This window comes from Tetrao urogallus (genome assembly GCF_951394365.1).
Source record: "Tetrao urogallus genome assembly, chromosome: 27".
Taxonomy (NCBI): Eukaryota; Metazoa; Chordata; class Aves; order Galliformes; family Phasianidae; genus Tetrao; species Tetrao urogallus.
Window position 1 is genome coordinate 1,897,117 of NC_136840.1, and position 15,227 is coordinate 1,912,343.

General features: G+C 58.8%; 2 protein-coding genes across 2 annotated transcripts in view; both read left to right on the plus strand.

Moving 5' to 3' along the window:
• Positions 1-8,426, plus strand: part of ANK1 (ankyrin 1) — a gene marked incomplete at both ends in the record, with an annotated part of 46,938 nt that extends 38,512 nt beyond the window's left edge. Inside the window, 18 exons of the mRNA XM_079547429.1 lie at positions 85-182; positions 262-486; positions 671-825; positions 1,006-1,217; positions 1,334-1,538; positions 1,691-1,787; positions 1,939-2,167; positions 2,251-2,376; positions 2,456-2,575; positions 2,695-2,764; positions 3,011-3,085; positions 3,234-3,365; positions 3,554-3,700; positions 5,030-5,582; positions 6,163-6,421; positions 7,496-7,579; positions 7,870-8,034; positions 8,328-8,426. Of these exons, the coding sequence (XP_079403555.1) occupies positions 85-182; positions 262-486; positions 671-825; positions 1,006-1,217; positions 1,334-1,538; positions 1,691-1,787; positions 1,939-2,167; positions 2,251-2,376; positions 2,456-2,575; positions 2,695-2,764; positions 3,011-3,085; positions 3,234-3,365; positions 3,554-3,700; positions 5,030-5,582; positions 6,163-6,421; positions 7,496-7,579; positions 7,870-8,034; positions 8,328-8,426 (3,051 nt within the window). The remainder of the gene's footprint in view (positions 1-84; positions 183-261; positions 487-670; positions 826-1,005; positions 1,218-1,333; positions 1,539-1,690; positions 1,788-1,938; positions 2,168-2,250; positions 2,377-2,455; positions 2,576-2,694; positions 2,765-3,010; positions 3,086-3,233; positions 3,366-3,553; positions 3,701-5,029; positions 5,583-6,162; positions 6,422-7,495; positions 7,580-7,869; positions 8,035-8,327) is intronic.
• Positions 8,427-13,115: 4,689 nt separating this feature from the next.
• NKX6-3 (NK6 homeobox 3) lies at positions 13,116-14,665 on the plus strand (the record flags this gene model as incomplete). The annotated part of the gene is made up of 3 exons (XM_079547362.1): positions 13,116-13,494; positions 14,197-14,366; positions 14,435-14,665. 3 exons carry the CDS (start codon positions 13,116-13,118, stop codon positions 14,663-14,665), a joined length of 780 nt encoding a protein of 259 aa, XP_079403488.1.
• Positions 14,666-15,227: the final 562 nt, after the last annotated feature.

Below are 15,227 nucleotides of genomic sequence, written 5' to 3' on the forward strand. Positions count from 1 at the left end.
TGCAGGAGTGCAGAGGGTTGAGCAGACCCAGCACCACCAGCCAGGACCTTATGCCCATTGGGACTCTTCCCTGCTTTTGCACAGCCCTCCAAGGAGTTCGATGAGGACTCCTTGATTCCCAGCAGCCCGGCCACCGAGACCTCAGACAACATCAGCCCCGTGGCCAGCCCCGTTCACACAGGGTAAGTGCCTGCCCAAAGCAGCACTGTGTGTGTGAGCTGGCTGCGGGGCACTGCTTGCCTATGCCTCTGCCCGCTGCAGGTTCCTGGTGAGCTTCATGGTGGATGCACGCGGCGGCTCCATGCGGGGCAGCCGGCACCACGGGCTGCGTGTGATCATCCCACCCCGTGCCTGTGCTGCACCCACCCGCATCACTTGCCGCCTGGTGAAGCCTCAGAAGCTGCCTGCACCCCCACCGCTGGCTGAGGAGGAGGGCCTGGCGAGCCGCATCATTGCACTGGGACCCGCTGGCGCCCAGTTCCTCAGGTGAGCATGGAAGGGAATGGGGCCATCCCTTGGGCTAGGGACAGATCTGGGCTCCTCTAGGGGCTGTTGCTGGCTGTCTGTGGGGATTCTGTGCAGGAGATGTCCTAGCTTTGGCCAAGCGCAGCACAATGCTGGGGTGGGCCTTTGCAGCATGGTGTAAGCACGCCTCCTCCCTTATCTGCAGCCCCGTCATCGTGGAGATTCCTCACTTTGCCTCCTACGGACGAGGGGACCGTGAGCTGGTGGTGTTACGCAGTGAGAATGGCTCTGTCTGGAAGGAGCACCGCAATCGTTATGAGGAGGGTTACATGGACCAACTGCTCAATGGCATGGATGAGGGTGAGCGTGCCAGGCTGGGGGCTTGACACTCCAGCCAGAACTGCAGCTGTCCTGGGAATGGCCAGCACTGGGAGGTGGTGGTATGGAACCGAGTGTGGCATGGTTGGTGCAGCCAAAGAGGAGGTAGATGTCATGGGTTTGGTTTGTGGAGGAGCACTGATGACTGTGCTGCACTTGCAGAGCTGGAGAGCCAAGAGGAGCTGGAGAAGAAGAGGGTCTGCCGCATCATCACCACTGACTTTCCTCTCTACTTCGTGGTCATGTCCCGGATTTGCCAGGACTGTGACATGATTGGCCCCGAGGGAGGGTGCTTGAAAAGCACACTGGTGCCCATGGTGCAGGCCACCTTCCCAGACACCGCTGTCACCAAGAAAGTGAGGCTGGCTCTGCAGGTAAGGTGCTGAAGAGCCTGGTCTGGAGACCAGCAGGCAGGAAAAGGCAGCTTATCCAGCTGCACCCCAGCACTGCAGAGAGCTGGCCCCGATCACCCCACCTGTGCTGCCCACAGGCGCAGCCTGTGCCTGATGATCTGGTGACCAAGCTGCTGGGGAACCAGGCAACCTTCAGCCCCATCGTCACAGTGGAGCCTCGCCGGAGGAAGTTCCACCGCCCCATTGGCCTCCGCATCCCTCTGCCCCCATCCTGGAAGGACAATCCCAGAGACAGTGGCGAGGGTGACACCACCAGCCTGCGCCTGCTCTGCTCTGTGATAGGTGAGGCCAGGTGCATGAGTGGGCTGGTAACAGGATGAGCCGAGGTGGGATGCAGCTTTGGAAGCCAAGGATAGGTTGCACAGTCCAGCGGGGAGAGCAGATCCGCTGCAGCGAGAAAGCAATGTGCTTAATCCTGCTTTCTGCTGCTGCAGGAGGGACAGCACAAGCTCAGTGGGAAGACATCACAGGCACCACGAAGCTGGTCTATGAAAAGGAGTGTGCTAACTTTACCACCAATGTGTCTGCCAGGTGAGTCGTGGCTGAGCATGTAATTGAATGGGGTTCTTGTCCTGGGGAAGATCCTTGCCCTGGATGGGTTTTCCACACTTGGAGCTCCTTCACACCCTACGTGGTGCTGTTTTCCCCCCTGGTGCCCTACACTGATCCACCCCTCCCACAGGTTCTGGCTGGCTGACTGCCCGCGCACTGCTGAGGCTGTGCACTTTGCCACCATGCTGTACAAGGAACTGACAGCTGTGCCCTACATGGCCAAATTTGTGGTATTTGCCAAGATGAATGATGGACGGGAAGGCCGGCTGCGCTGCTACTGCATGACTGATGACAAGGTGGACAAGACTTTGGAGCAGCACGAGAACTTCACTGAGGTGGCCCGCAGCAGGGACATTGAGGTTTGTCTCTTGCGACGTTCCTGGAGGACAGAAGGAAGAAGCTGCTCTGTGCAGGGTCCTATCCCGTGTTTCACCCCCTGCAGGTGGTGGAGGGAATGCCTCTGCATGTCGAGCTCTCAGGGAACCTGGTGCCCGTCAAGAAGGCCACGCAGTCGCGCACCTTCCTCTTCCAGTCCTTCCGGGAGAACCGCCTCGCCCTCCCCATCAAGGTAATGGCAGGTGCAGAGTTGGACTGTGGTGGGACCCTGTGCCCTGTTCCAACCCCCCACCTGGGTGCTTGGTGTGCAGGTCCGGGACAGCAGCCGAGAAGCCAGTGGCTCCCTGTCCTTCCTGCGCAAGGCCATGAAGTATGAGGACTTGCAGCATGTGCTCTGTCACCTCAACATCAGCATTCCACCCTGCACTAAGGTCAGCTCTCCTTTCTCAAAGCAGCCACACCATGCTGTGCTGGGGCTGTGCAGGTGCCAGGGCTGAGCTGTTTCTCTCTCTTCTGGCTGGTGACCCCTTGGTTTGTCCCCACTTTGCAGGGAAGTGGCACTGAGGAGCGAAGGAGGACACTGACACCTTTGTCTCTGAGGGAGCGATATAGCATCCTAAGTGAGAGCAGTTTTGGTACGCAGCCTACTGGTCTGTTCAAGCATCTCACCTCCTTTGCTTAGGGTAGGGGTGCCCAGCCCAGGAGGAAGGGCTGGGATGACCCTACTGCACTTGCGTGTGTGGCATCCTCCTGTTCCCAGGGAATTTCTCTGGTCCTGCCTGCGGGGCTATGCTGAGCCCCTGCAGCCTGCACCTCACTCCTACCCCAAACCACAGCTGGAGTTGTGACCCCCTCTTCTCCTCCAGGCTCTCTGAGCAGCACTGACAGGGCAGACCAGAAGATGATCGACATCGCAGAGCAGCTCGGCCTCAGCTGGGCAGGTGAGTCCTCAGCTGATGGATGCTCAGTGCACCTTGAAGCTCAGCACTTAGGAAGACTAAAAAGATGCTGCAGGGTGGCGTGAATGTGCTTTATGCTGTCTGGGGAGCTGCCCATGGATGTGATGCTGAGATGCTGTGTCTCTCCCAGAGTTGGCACGTGAGCTGCAGTTCGGGGTGGATGACATCAACAGGATTCGTGTGGAGAACCCTAACTCCTTGCTGGAGCAGAGCATAGCCTTACTCAACCTCTGGGTCAGCCGCGAGGGCAAGGGTGTCAAGAGTGAGTATTGATTCCCGCTACAAGGGTGATGGTGTCTGGGCTGGGCGTGCAGCCTATATGTGTGTGCTCAGGGCTCCCTGGCTCAGTTTGGACCACTGGTTCCTGCACACCTGCCTGGAGGGCAGCTGGGGCATGGCCACAACTGCCAGCCTGCCCTGCCTGCTGACTGACACTGGCTTTCCCTGCAGTTGAGAACCTGTACACGGCGCTGAGGAACATTGACCGCAGCGAGATCGTCAGCACACTGGAGGGCTCCGGCCGGCAGAGCCGCAGCATGAAGGGCAGCTGGCGCTACACAGACAGGGACTATTCACTCTCACCCTCCCAGATGAATGGTGAGCCCCATGTCCTGTGCAGGGAATACCAGAGGGGCTAGGAGCAGTGTCGCTAGGATCAGTGGGGCTGATGTCTGTCCCAAGTCAGCTGCACTGCCCCTAGGAGCTTGGTGAGCACCAGGTGCTGCAGATAGCTGCAGTCTCTCCATGGGGACTTGTGCTATGGGAACCTTGGTCCTGCTCTTCATGGAGAACAGACACATGGGGCATCCTCCTCTTGAGGTACCAGTGCAGGATGCACCTGGCTTGTTGCTCCCAGCATCACCTGTGCCCAGCCATGGCTGTGCCTGGGAGCAGGACCAGCCACGTGTCCCACAGGAGAGCCAGTGCCATGGGCAGGGATGGGGCTGTTGCTGTCCTGCCCTCAGGCACCACCCATGCAGCTCTGGCTCATCGCTTTCCCCTTTCGTATCTGCCCTTGTTGTGTTCTCTTAAATGTGCCACCTACTGCCACCAGATGTGGGCATTCCTGGGGGCCACTTCTTGTCACCTCCGAGTTCACCCTGGCCTCTCTCATCTTCCTCCTCTGCTTGTCTACACTGTTTCCACCTCAGCTGAGCCCTCTGGGAGCAGTGTCCTGTTCCAGCAGCTGCATGTCACCCAGGACTGCTTCTCTCTTGGCTGTGTCATGCTCTTCCCTTAGCGGCCCTGCACTACTTTCCCCCTGCATTGGGGAGGCTGGGGGCTCTTGGCTGAACACTGTGCTCCAGCTGCTCCTGACGATCCCTGGCTGAGCTTGTGGCTCAGCAAAGGAAAAAGAATTGCTGCCTGCATGCCTGAGACTGCTTGGCTTGGCTGTAGTCTCTATTGGTGTGCCTGGGCTGTGCATGAGGACACGATGATTGCTTATAGACCTGAGGACATCAGTGGGATTATAGGGCCCTGGCTGCATCCTGCAGGGCTTCAGGGCTGCATGACATTTGCCAGGATCATCCTTCCTTGCTCATGGGTCAGCTTTGGGAATTTGGTGCCTGCAGCACCTGGCTACCTGAGCTCCAGGCTGACCTTCAGATGCTGGTTGGGGGCTGTGGGCAGGGACTGGGGGCTGGTAGAGCAGGGTGCTAGAGAGGGCACCATGTCCTGCAGTGGGGATGGGGCATCACCAGTCCCCAGGCCTGTCCTCACCAGGGGAATGGACAGCCTCAGGGGCCGCCCAGCCCCAGCACTCAGAGTGAGGCACGGGGGCACTCGCAGGGACAGGAGGGACTGCGTGAAGGCAGCAGCCGCTGTGAGCGCGCACCTCCCAGAGGCTCCTTCCCTTCTCGCCCCGCTGTGCTTGTGTGTGTGTGAGATGGCTGCTGGAGACATCGCCTCTGTCTGCCCATGTAGGTTATGCTTCGCTGCAGGACGAGCTGCTCTCCCCTGCCTCCCTGCATTATATGCTGCCATCCCCTCTGCGTGCTGACCAGTACTGGAACGAGGTGGCCATCATGGACGCCATCCCTATGGCCGCCACCGAGCAGGACGCCCTGATGGAGATGTCTGACATGCAGGTGTGGTCCTCAGGGCTCACCCCTTCACTGGTGACGGCTGAGGACTCCTCTCTGGAGTGCAGCAAGGCTGAGGACTCGGATGCCACAAGCGAAGGTCGTTTCCCAGGGCAACTTCTGACAGACGCACATGGCCCAGACCACATGGGCTCTATGGACTTAGTTGAGGATGACACAGTGGACTCAGATGCCATGAATGGGCTGATTGAACTGCTAGAGCAGGAGGAAGGGCAGAGGCCAGAAGGGAAGACGCCAGCCAGGGACCGCCAGCTGGGGACTGGAGAGCAAAACCCAGAGGGTGAAGTCTCTTTTGTTTCAGTTCAGCAGAAGGTACAAGCCAGGATCGTGGCATCGCCGACTGTGAGCCACACAGTGGAGAGGAGTGCAGACAGGTATGGTGGTCCCAGTGACAGGGGGGCAGTGGAAGGGGAGCTTCGCCAGCTACTGCTTTGTGCTGGGCCAGCTGCAATGACTTCCCAACCTCGCTTGCTTCCCTGCTAACCTCCAGCTCTGGAGCCCAGCACCCCGCACAGAGCAGTGGCTTGAGCAGAGTGCCTGTAAACCTTCTGGAGTCTCTCTGGGGGCTCCTTGAAAAGCACCCAGGGGAAATCCCCACAGACAGCCGGGCCCTGCATGTGGGTTGTGCCTCCCAGCACCATCTCAGGGCTTTGTTCTGCCATCTTCACAGCAGCACTGGTGCTATGACAGCCCAGTGATGTTCCGAGGCATGGCCCGGAAGCCTGCAGACTGGGGTGTTGGATGGGCAGAGAGCGTGGCAGGGAGAAGGCCCGTGCCCTTTGTGCATCTGCATTGTATGCCGCTTGTGCCAGGCACTGGCAGCACCAGGAGCTCTGTGCCTGGCGGGGTGCAGCTGTGCCCAGCTGTCAGCTGGTGTTCTGGGTGCAACACTCCAACAAAGCTGACTGCCTCTCTCTCTCTGTCTCTCTCTCCCTGTCCCTCTCCGGCGTCCAGGCTGAGGGACTGGAATGCAGAAGGCTCCTTTATCTCCTGCCTACAGGACCTGACAGAGGGCTCCTGGCAGGAGGGGGTCACCCGACGGCTGGGCCCAGCACACACCGTGGCTGCTGGGGCGCAGGGCCAGGAGCAAGAGCAGGTCCTGGCGCCGGACGTGGAGCTGATGCGGGTCAGCTCCACAGAGGACAGCGACTGGCAGCCCCAGCACCCCGCGGGCGGCTGGCCAGAGGAGCCCGACAGCCGCGGCTTTGGGCAGGTGAGGTTGAGAGCAGCAGCGGATGCAGCCTTTTGCCCACCACCAGATCAAGAAGTCCCGGCAGAACTGCTGCCCTGGCCCCTGGGGTGCCTCTTGGCCCAGAATAGAATGCTGCACACTCAATATGTGAGCTCTTGCTCTCCATTTATAACTCAGGCAGGCCCTCTGCTTGCTTCCTTATTGAGTATCTGCCCTGGCCGCTGGCCTGACAGCTTACTGGGCCAGAAATAGAGCTGGTCTGGGGGCCAGGAGGGGTGATGGGCATCCCGCCATGGCCATGTGGATCTGATAGGGATGGGATGAGAGCAGGCGTGTGCCCCCAAGCAGGCACGGCAGGACTGCAGCTGCAACACAGCAGAGCTCAGCTCTGTGCCACGTGTAGCTCCGTCTGTCCTGTGACAGATGACTGCTCTCTGCCCTGTCAGGCTGCTGGGGAGGGGGTCATGGCTGTCCCTGTCACTGCCTGACAGGAGACGGGTGTTGCTGTTGCAGTCCCAATCCCATGACTTTGACAGAAGCTGTGAGTGCAAAGGACACCCCACCTGCCTTCTCCCTTCTCCCGCCCCGGGCAGCTGATCTGCAGCAGCTAGGATTACAGCAGTGCTTTGCAGAGACGTGCAGACCTGTGGGCAGCTCCTGTGCCCAGAGCTCTGCCCGCCACAACCGACAGCATGGCTGGGCTCTGAGAGGGGGTGTGGGGCACATGCACGACCCTGCAGGGGCAGGATGTGGTCTTTCCTGGTCCAGCTGCTGATTGTCGTGGTTTTGCTGGCCTTCTTCCTGGTCAGCTGCCAGAATGTCCTGTACATCGTCAGGGGCTCTGTGCGCTTCCTGCTCAATCATGCGCACCGCGAGCTGGACAAGGAGCTCGGGGAGAGCCAGGGGCTGGCGGACGACGAGGAGTCTTTCTCTACCAGAGTCGTCCGCCGGCGTGTCCTCGTGAAGGTAATGGGCAGGGAGCAGTGCTGGGATGCACAGCAGAGAGCAGAGACAGGGCTGGGGCTGTGTGTGTGCCGGGCTGCGTGCTGAAGAGCTCTGCTGCACCCTGAAATACTCTTCCTCCTGTCCCTCCAGGGCAACGAAGTCCTCCATTTACCTGGGGAGCATGTAACTGAGGAGCAGTTCACAGATGAACAAGGCAATATAATCACCAAGAAGGTGAGTGAATGGGGCCGAGTCTTTGTAGGGTGCTCTCCAATGTCTTCCTCCTCTCTCTTTCCATGTGGCCCCTCTCTGCAGCCCAGGGCCCTGCACAGGGTGCTTGCATTCTGCTTTCTCTAATTACTGTCGTGGCTCTTCTCCAGCCACAGATTCTGCCAGGGGGTGGTGTGCACGGGGCTGAGGGCCAGACCTGCAAGAAGGAAGGCATGGTGTTGGGGCTGGCTGTGTCTTCTTGTGTGGGCTGGTGTCGGGGCTGGCAGTGATGAAGGCTGCATGGGTCTCCGCAGGTCATCCGGAAGGTGGTGCGTCATCTGGGCCCCAATGACACAGATGACAGGCAGGAGCGTGAGGATCTGATCCTGGAGGGCTCCCTGCAGGAGCCCCAAGACCTGGAGGCAGAGGCTGATCACTTCATGTACTCCATCCTACAGAGGGACGGTCTGGGGGCCAAGGTATGGTGTGGTTCATGGCTGTGCCTTGCAAGTCCCCTACTCAGGGCCAGCACTGCCTCTGCAGGACTTGTGGGCTCCAGGGCTCCTCCATCTTCTGTCCTTTCTTCTTTCCTGCTCACCTCTCCCACCTGTTTCCCTCCTAAGGCTGCCAGGGGCTGCTCTTGCCCCTGCACCAGTCTTCTTGCTTGGTGTCTTCTGCTGACTGACTCAGCCTTTCCCTCTCCTGTCCTTTTCTCTGTGTCTGTCTGTTCACCTGGGTGATGTCCTGCCTCCTGTCCCTGTGGCTCCCTCAGGAGGAGGTGCAAGTGCGTGTCCCAAAACTGGAGGTCTCCGGGAGCAGGATGGGGGCTCAGATAGTGAAACGAGCCAGTCTGAAAAGGGGGAAGCATTGACCCCCCTCAAATGGCCTCTTTGGAGGTAACCCCCCCCCCTTTGCTCTTCCTTTTGTGCCAGCTCTTTGTACTGCTGGGTTAAAGGTAGCAGGGATGTATGTGCATGATGGTGTCTGTCTCCTCTCTCTCTCTCCAATTTCTAATTTTTGTTAGTGAGATATCTGTGGTATATAGTCAAGACCTTTGTGTTTGTGGACATATGGTCATACAGACAGTGTCTATTGTCTGCAGCTGTCCATAGAGAGTCCCTGGGCCAGCCTCACTCGAGGCAGTCTACTTGCTGCTTTACTCTTGCTATTTTCTACAGCATGCAAAAGCAGCTCAGGAAATGTGTTAACAACTTATGGGGTCTTCCATGCTGCTGTGAGAACAAGGTGCAGTGAGTCACCCTTGTTGAAACAGGGCTGGCCTCCAATGGATGGGATATGTCTGTCCCAGGCTGTACAGCAGCCTTCCCAGCTCCTTCCACTGCTGCTCTGGCTTTGGTGAAGCTCAGCTCCTACTTGTTGCTGCTCTCTGCATCTGAGGTGGCACCACTGCTACCATCTGTGCCATTGCTGAGGGTTCCAGGCAGGGCACTCATCGATGCTCTGATGCTGCCTCTCTGGCACCCTGCTGTAAAACTCATCTTGTGGGTGGTCAGAACGGGTGCATTTGGAACAAGTGTAGGCTGGGACTACGTGAGCCTGGTGACCCCATCTCTGCGTCTTTCTGTGTCTCCCCAGGATCTCACCTCAACACCAAACCACTGATCTCCACACCAACCTGAGAAGAGAGGAGAGGAAGACAGAGATTGGAGGGAAGCAGGGCTGGCTGTACATGTTTCAATAGGCTAATGGCATGATTTCTGTACGAGATACTTACCGTCCTATCCGCATGACTGACTGACTGCAAGACGCATGAGCTACAGTACTTCCAGCAAACAGAGGGACCCTGTCCCTGCCTTGCTGCCATCAGGAGCCTAAAGACAGCAGCACGCACAAGGGGCATCCTTCAGCTCCTCTGGGAGGCCAGAGCTGGACTGGCAGCAAATGAGAGGGGAGAAGAATCCACCCTCGCACGTCCGCCTGCGTCACTACATCCCTGTGCAGTGCTCCAGTGGCAGGAAGGAGGCTGGGGCTGCTCACTGAAGGAGAAGAGGGGCTCTATCCCCGTCACCATTCTTGCCTCTGCTGGACTCGCTTCTTATCCCTCTCAGTGAGTGCTGGGGCAGGGGGAGGGCAGCAACAGGGGGATGTGAGAGAGGAGGGCTGTGGGTGCTGTGTTGCCTGATGCAGGGCTGCCCTTCCTCTCCCCAGCATGTGCAGCATCTCCTGCCAGGGCAGGGCTCTGGGCCGAGCACTGAGCTCGTTGCTTATGTTGAAAGTGTAAACTGTACAGCAATCAGCCTTGTGTATATGAACCAATAAATACTATGCAAACACCTAGGGACACTCTAGCAGTATGTACAAAGCACTAACAGCTCCACTCCCAAATACCTCTTCAGGCTGCAGGATGGGCAAAGCCTTTGGAGTATGTGAGCAGCTCTGGTGAATAGAGCTGGGAGCCTACAGGTGTGACAGGGTGGCAGATTGTCTTGTCCTGCCCTTCCATCTGAGTCTGGTCCCTTCTTGGCCTGAAGAGAGAGGCCCACGGGGGCAGCCCCATGGGCTGGTCCATGGTGCAAGCCCCAGTTTGTGCTGGCTTCAGCTGGGGTGAGGCTGGCAGCCTGCACTGAGGTGCTTGGGGCCCAGGGAGGATAGGTAGTGAGAGCAGGGAAGGCTTGTGCCACGCACTGGGTTGTGCCTAGCTCTACTCAGCACAATATCTGCTCAGGAGATGGGCCAGGAGCTGGCAGGAGCCAGAAGCCCTGCACTACTTTGCAGGGCCTCCTGGCCTCCCTGTGAGGGCACAAATGAGCACAGACCCTTGACCCCGTGGATGTTGGCCCACCCAGGACCAATCCCAGAAATGGGGGGAGCTGCTTCCTTGAGTGGCTGCACTTTGGCCAAGTGAATGCCTTCTGCAGCCACCGAGCTAAGCAGTCACCCTGAAAGCAAGGGCAGTGCTGGGGCAGCTGTTCTGGCAGGAGAATCGTGGTGCTCAGGGCTGCCCAGGCAGCACTGAGATGTGCAGAAGGTTGAATCTGCTACAAAACTTGACCCTGGAAGGACAGGATGCAGACAGCAGTAGATCTGTGACCCCAGCTCTCTCCTTTACCTAAGCAATGTGGGGGCCTGGCCTTTGTAGCATGGTGGTGTGGAGACCCCCTTGCCCTTTCCCCAGAGGTGGCTGTGGACTTGTTTAGCAGCGCCTGATGCTGCTCTCCGTGGCTACATGCAGAACAAGCCCACCTCCAGCTTCAGGCAGGGCAGCCCTGTCTCACAGTGGGTGCACACATGCCAGGAAAGTCTCTGGCTCTGCTGCAATCTGGATAAAAAGCCCAGATGCAGCAAAGCAAATGGCCCAGCTTAGCCATGGAAAGCAAGGCAACCCCTTCCTCACCCCACCTCAAAGTAGGCACAGACTCCATCCATTACCCTTGCTGTGTACAATAACCTACCTAGACCCACTGCAACAGCTGACCCTGTAGCATCACCGTAGAGTTGTGTGTGGGTCCTGTGCTTTGGCCTAGTCTACGCCTTAGGGAATGTGCTGTGCTGCAACTGTGCCCGGCACCTGCAGTGACATTGCTTTGCGCTCAGATTGCTCGTAGGGCTGGTAGGGGGAGGCTGCACCCAACATTGAGCCTAGAGAATGCTGCAGTCTGCACACTAGAAGCTTTTTAGAAGTTTTAAAAATTACTTTTATTTCCTTTTTTTAATTGTTATGGAAACAAGCCTTTTGGATCTCCCTGTCTTAGCCCCTGATGTATAGATCATATCCCAGTACACCAGCTATCGGACTATGAATTAATAAAGAAACTAACACAGATCACGTCTCGTCTCTGCTTTTCCAAGGGGAAGGGGAAGGTGGAGGCTGCTGAGTGCTGCAGTGAAGCCCAGCCGGCAGCTGAGCCCTGCAGGATGTGGGGTGGGGGAGTGCATTCTCACAGTATTCTCCTTCCCAATGCATTCTCCTGCAGAAGCTGGCAGGCCGTGGCTTGGACAGGTGCGCTCTTGGCTGGATAAGGAACTGGCTGAAGGGCCGGGCCCAGAGAGTGGTGGTGAATGGAGCCAAATCCAGCTGGCAACCAGTGGTGTCCCCCTGGGGTCAATGCTGGAGTCAGTCCTCTTCAATATCTTTATTGGTGACCTGGATGAGGGCACTGAGTGCACCCTAGGAAGTTTGCGGCTGACACCAAGTTGGCTGGAAGTGTGGATCTGCCTGGGGGCAGCGAGGCCCTGCAGAGGGATCTGGACAGCCTGGAAAGCTGGGCTGAAACCAATAGGATGAGGTTCAGCAAGGCCAAATGCAAGGTCCTGCACTTTGGCCACAACAACCCCAGGCAACGCCACAGACTTGGGGGTGATGGCTGGAAGATCGCATGCAGGAAACGGACCTGGGGGTGTCGATTGGTGCGGCTGAACACGAGCCAGCAGTGTGCGTGGGTGGCCAAGAAGGTCCAGGGCATCCTGGCTCGCATCAGGAACGGTGCTGCCAGCAGGAACAGGGCAGTGATTGTCCCCTGTACGCAGCTCTGTGAGGCCGCACCTCGAGTGCTGTGTCCAGATTTGGGCCCACACTGCAAGAAAGACGTTGAGGCCCTGGAGCGGGTTCAAAGAAGGGCGACAAAGCTGTGAGGGGTCTGGAGCACAGGGCTGATGAGGAATGGCTGAGGGAGCTGGGGTTGTTCAGTGTGGAGAAGAGGAGGCTCAGGGGAGACCTGATTGCTCTCTATAGCTACGTGAAGGGAGGTTGTAGCGAGCTGGGGGTCGGCCTCTTCTCGTGTAACAGTGACAGAACTAGAGGGAATGGCTTCGAGCTGCACCAGGGGAATTTAGGCTGGACTTTAGGAAATATTACTGCTCCAAAAGAGCTGTCAGGTACTGCAGTGGGCTGCCCAGGGATGTGGTGGAGTCACCGAGCCTGGAGATGTTGAAGGAACGTTTGGATTTTGCGTTGAGGGACGTGGTTTAGTGAGTGCTATTGGTGATGGTGGGACTGGACGATCTTGGAGGTCTTTTCCAACCTCGGTGTTTCTGTCATTCTGTGATTCTGTCACCCCCTCCCCTTCCTCCCCCCCCCCCCCCCGGCGGTCCGCCCGGCGCTGTCCAGCGGCCGTGGTGCTGCAACGCAGCGTCTCGCAGCCCGGGCCCCGCGGCGGCTTCTTCGCCGCCGGCTCTCAAAGCACGATTTGTCTGAGCAGAGCCAATCCCGGGCTGCCCGTGAACGTAGCCAATTAGAATCGAGGTTGCGGGGATCCGGCCTATGGGCGCTAGCCTTTGAAACCACTCGGCCAATGGGAGCGCCGTATTCTAATAGACCTCATCTTTATCAGAGAAATGTTGCCTCTTCCCAAGCCCAAGTTGAGTGCCCGGTGCCGGTGCCACGTCGGGTGCGGGGTCAGCCGGGGGCAGCTGCCACCGAGGCAGTGACCACCTGCTGCCGTGGCCCTGGCCCCCCTGGGGCAGCTCACCAGCCTTTCGGCTGCCCATTGGCACCGTGGCAGTTGGTGTGGACGCTGCGAGCCAGTAGCCCCAAGGCCGACCGGGATGGGCTGCGCATCATGCCCTCGGAGTGCCAGCCTCTGAGAGCAGTCCAGGAGCCATGGACACCAACCTACCAGGCACCTTCCTGCTCAGCGGCCCTTCACTGGCCCCCTTCCCTGAGGCCAAGGCACCTGTCTGCCAGTACTCGGTGCAGAGCTCCTTCTACAAGCTGGGTCCCCCAGGGCTGGGTGCCCAACTGGCTGCCGGCACCCCACACGGCATCTCCGACATCCTCGGCCGGCCCACAGCGACTCCAAACAGCAGCCTACTGCCCAGCTACCCCCACGCAGGTGGATTTAACGGACTGAGCTCCCCAGGCGTCTATTATGGGCCACAGGTGGGGGCCCTTCCTAAAGCCAGCAGCGATTACGTGCCACGGGGCAGGAGCTGCTGGGCAGAGGCACCCGACTGGCAGGGCAGCCGGCAGTGCGGTGGCCGTAAGTACGGGGCTGGGAGAGGGTGGGCAGCTGGTGGGACCCCATCTCCTCCATTGCTTTGTGTGAGGCACAGCTTGACACCTGGGGATGTGCTGGGGGGGCACGGCTGGGGAGCTTAGGCAGAGCACAGGCAGAGCGTCTACTCACAGAGACTCCCAACCCCTGGCAGCAGCATCCCTTGGTGAATGCCAGGAACAAGGTCTGTCATGGCTGGCACGCAGCTGGCAGGGACATTGAGGAGCACATTGCTGCCATGATGGGACTGTGCTGAGTGAGCACAGGCACTAGCTCGTTAGGAGCCCACAGAAAACCCAGGGGCTGGGGCTTTGGCTCAGTGACCTGCAGCCCTGTTCCCCTCTCCAGGTGATGCTCACGGAGCAGATGGATCAGCTCGTACTTCCTTCCCACTGCATGCTAGGGAGGTGGGGGGCATGGGCACAGTGCTCTCAGTGCAGCGTGGCTCCACAGTCACATGCTGCTCCTAATGCTTGTTCCCTTCTCAGCACAGCAAATAGTTTCTGCTCCCAAGCAGGAGGTGCAGAGCCCAGCCTTGGAGGCAACACGGCTCTCCCGGGACGAGGTCGAAGCTGTGGAGCCAGGATATTGTTTTACTTTGGAGGAGAGCAGCGGCATAAAGGGGCGTGGGGATTGGGCTGCCCAGAGCCACGAGTCCGGTGCTCACCTACTGCCCTTGTCCCAAAGCCCCTGCACACCTGACTGACAGCCTGCACAAGAAGAAGCACACGCGTCCGACCTTCACGGGGCATCAGATCTTCGCTCTGGAGAAGACATTTGAACAGACCAAGTACCTGGCAGGGCCAGAGAGGGCACGGCTGGCATATTCCCTCGGCATGACTGAGTCCCAGGTGAAGGTGAGTGGGGGGTGTGTGGTGTGTGGGGCGTGTGGCAGGCGGCTGCTAACAGCCCTGTTGGGCTGCAGGTTTGGTTCCAGAACCGGCGCACCAAATGGAGGAAGAAGAGTGCCCTGGAGCCCTCCTCCTCCTCGCAGCGGGCGGGGGGCTCCAGTGGAGAGCGGGCAGCCTCTGAGACCGAGGATGATGAGTACAACAAGCCCCTGGACCCTGACTCTGACGATGAGAAGATTCGGCTGCTGCTGAGGAAGCACCGTGCAGCCTTCTCTGTGCTGGGGCTGGGCACACACAGTGGCTGAGCAACTGGGAATGGGTTCTGCTGTGCCCCCACTGCAGCTCCTGCCCAGGGCTCAGGGTCTGGGAACAGCAGCAGTGAAATAAAAGCCCCTGCCCCACATGGGTCTGCAATGCGGGGTGCCCCAAAGGCTGGGCTGGGAAGGGGCTGAGGCTGGGGGTCCATGTATGGGGCAGGAATGTCCACCAGAGTTTCCCCAGATTGGGTGTGTGCTGGTAGCAAGAAGTGCTGTCCAAAAGTCACTCGTTAGGGCCTCTTGTTGGAACCTATTAGCAGCAAATAAATATCATTTATCTTAACTGTGTGAGTGAGAGCCCATTCACCTGTCGGGGCTGCAGGATTGATGCGACAGCAATAGCCCTGGCTTGTTTGCTGCCAACCTGTGGGGGCCCCCCCATGCTGCACCCAGCTCGGTGCAGGCTGCATGCACTCCTGGGGCCATGTCCCCCCCTCCCAGCTCCCACTGGCTCAGCTTCTGCTTGTTGATGGCACAGGGCCACCACCTGTCCTTGCTGCCTGAGGTGCCAAGGGGCTGCTGCTGGGGCCGCCGAGAGCTGACAAAGTGC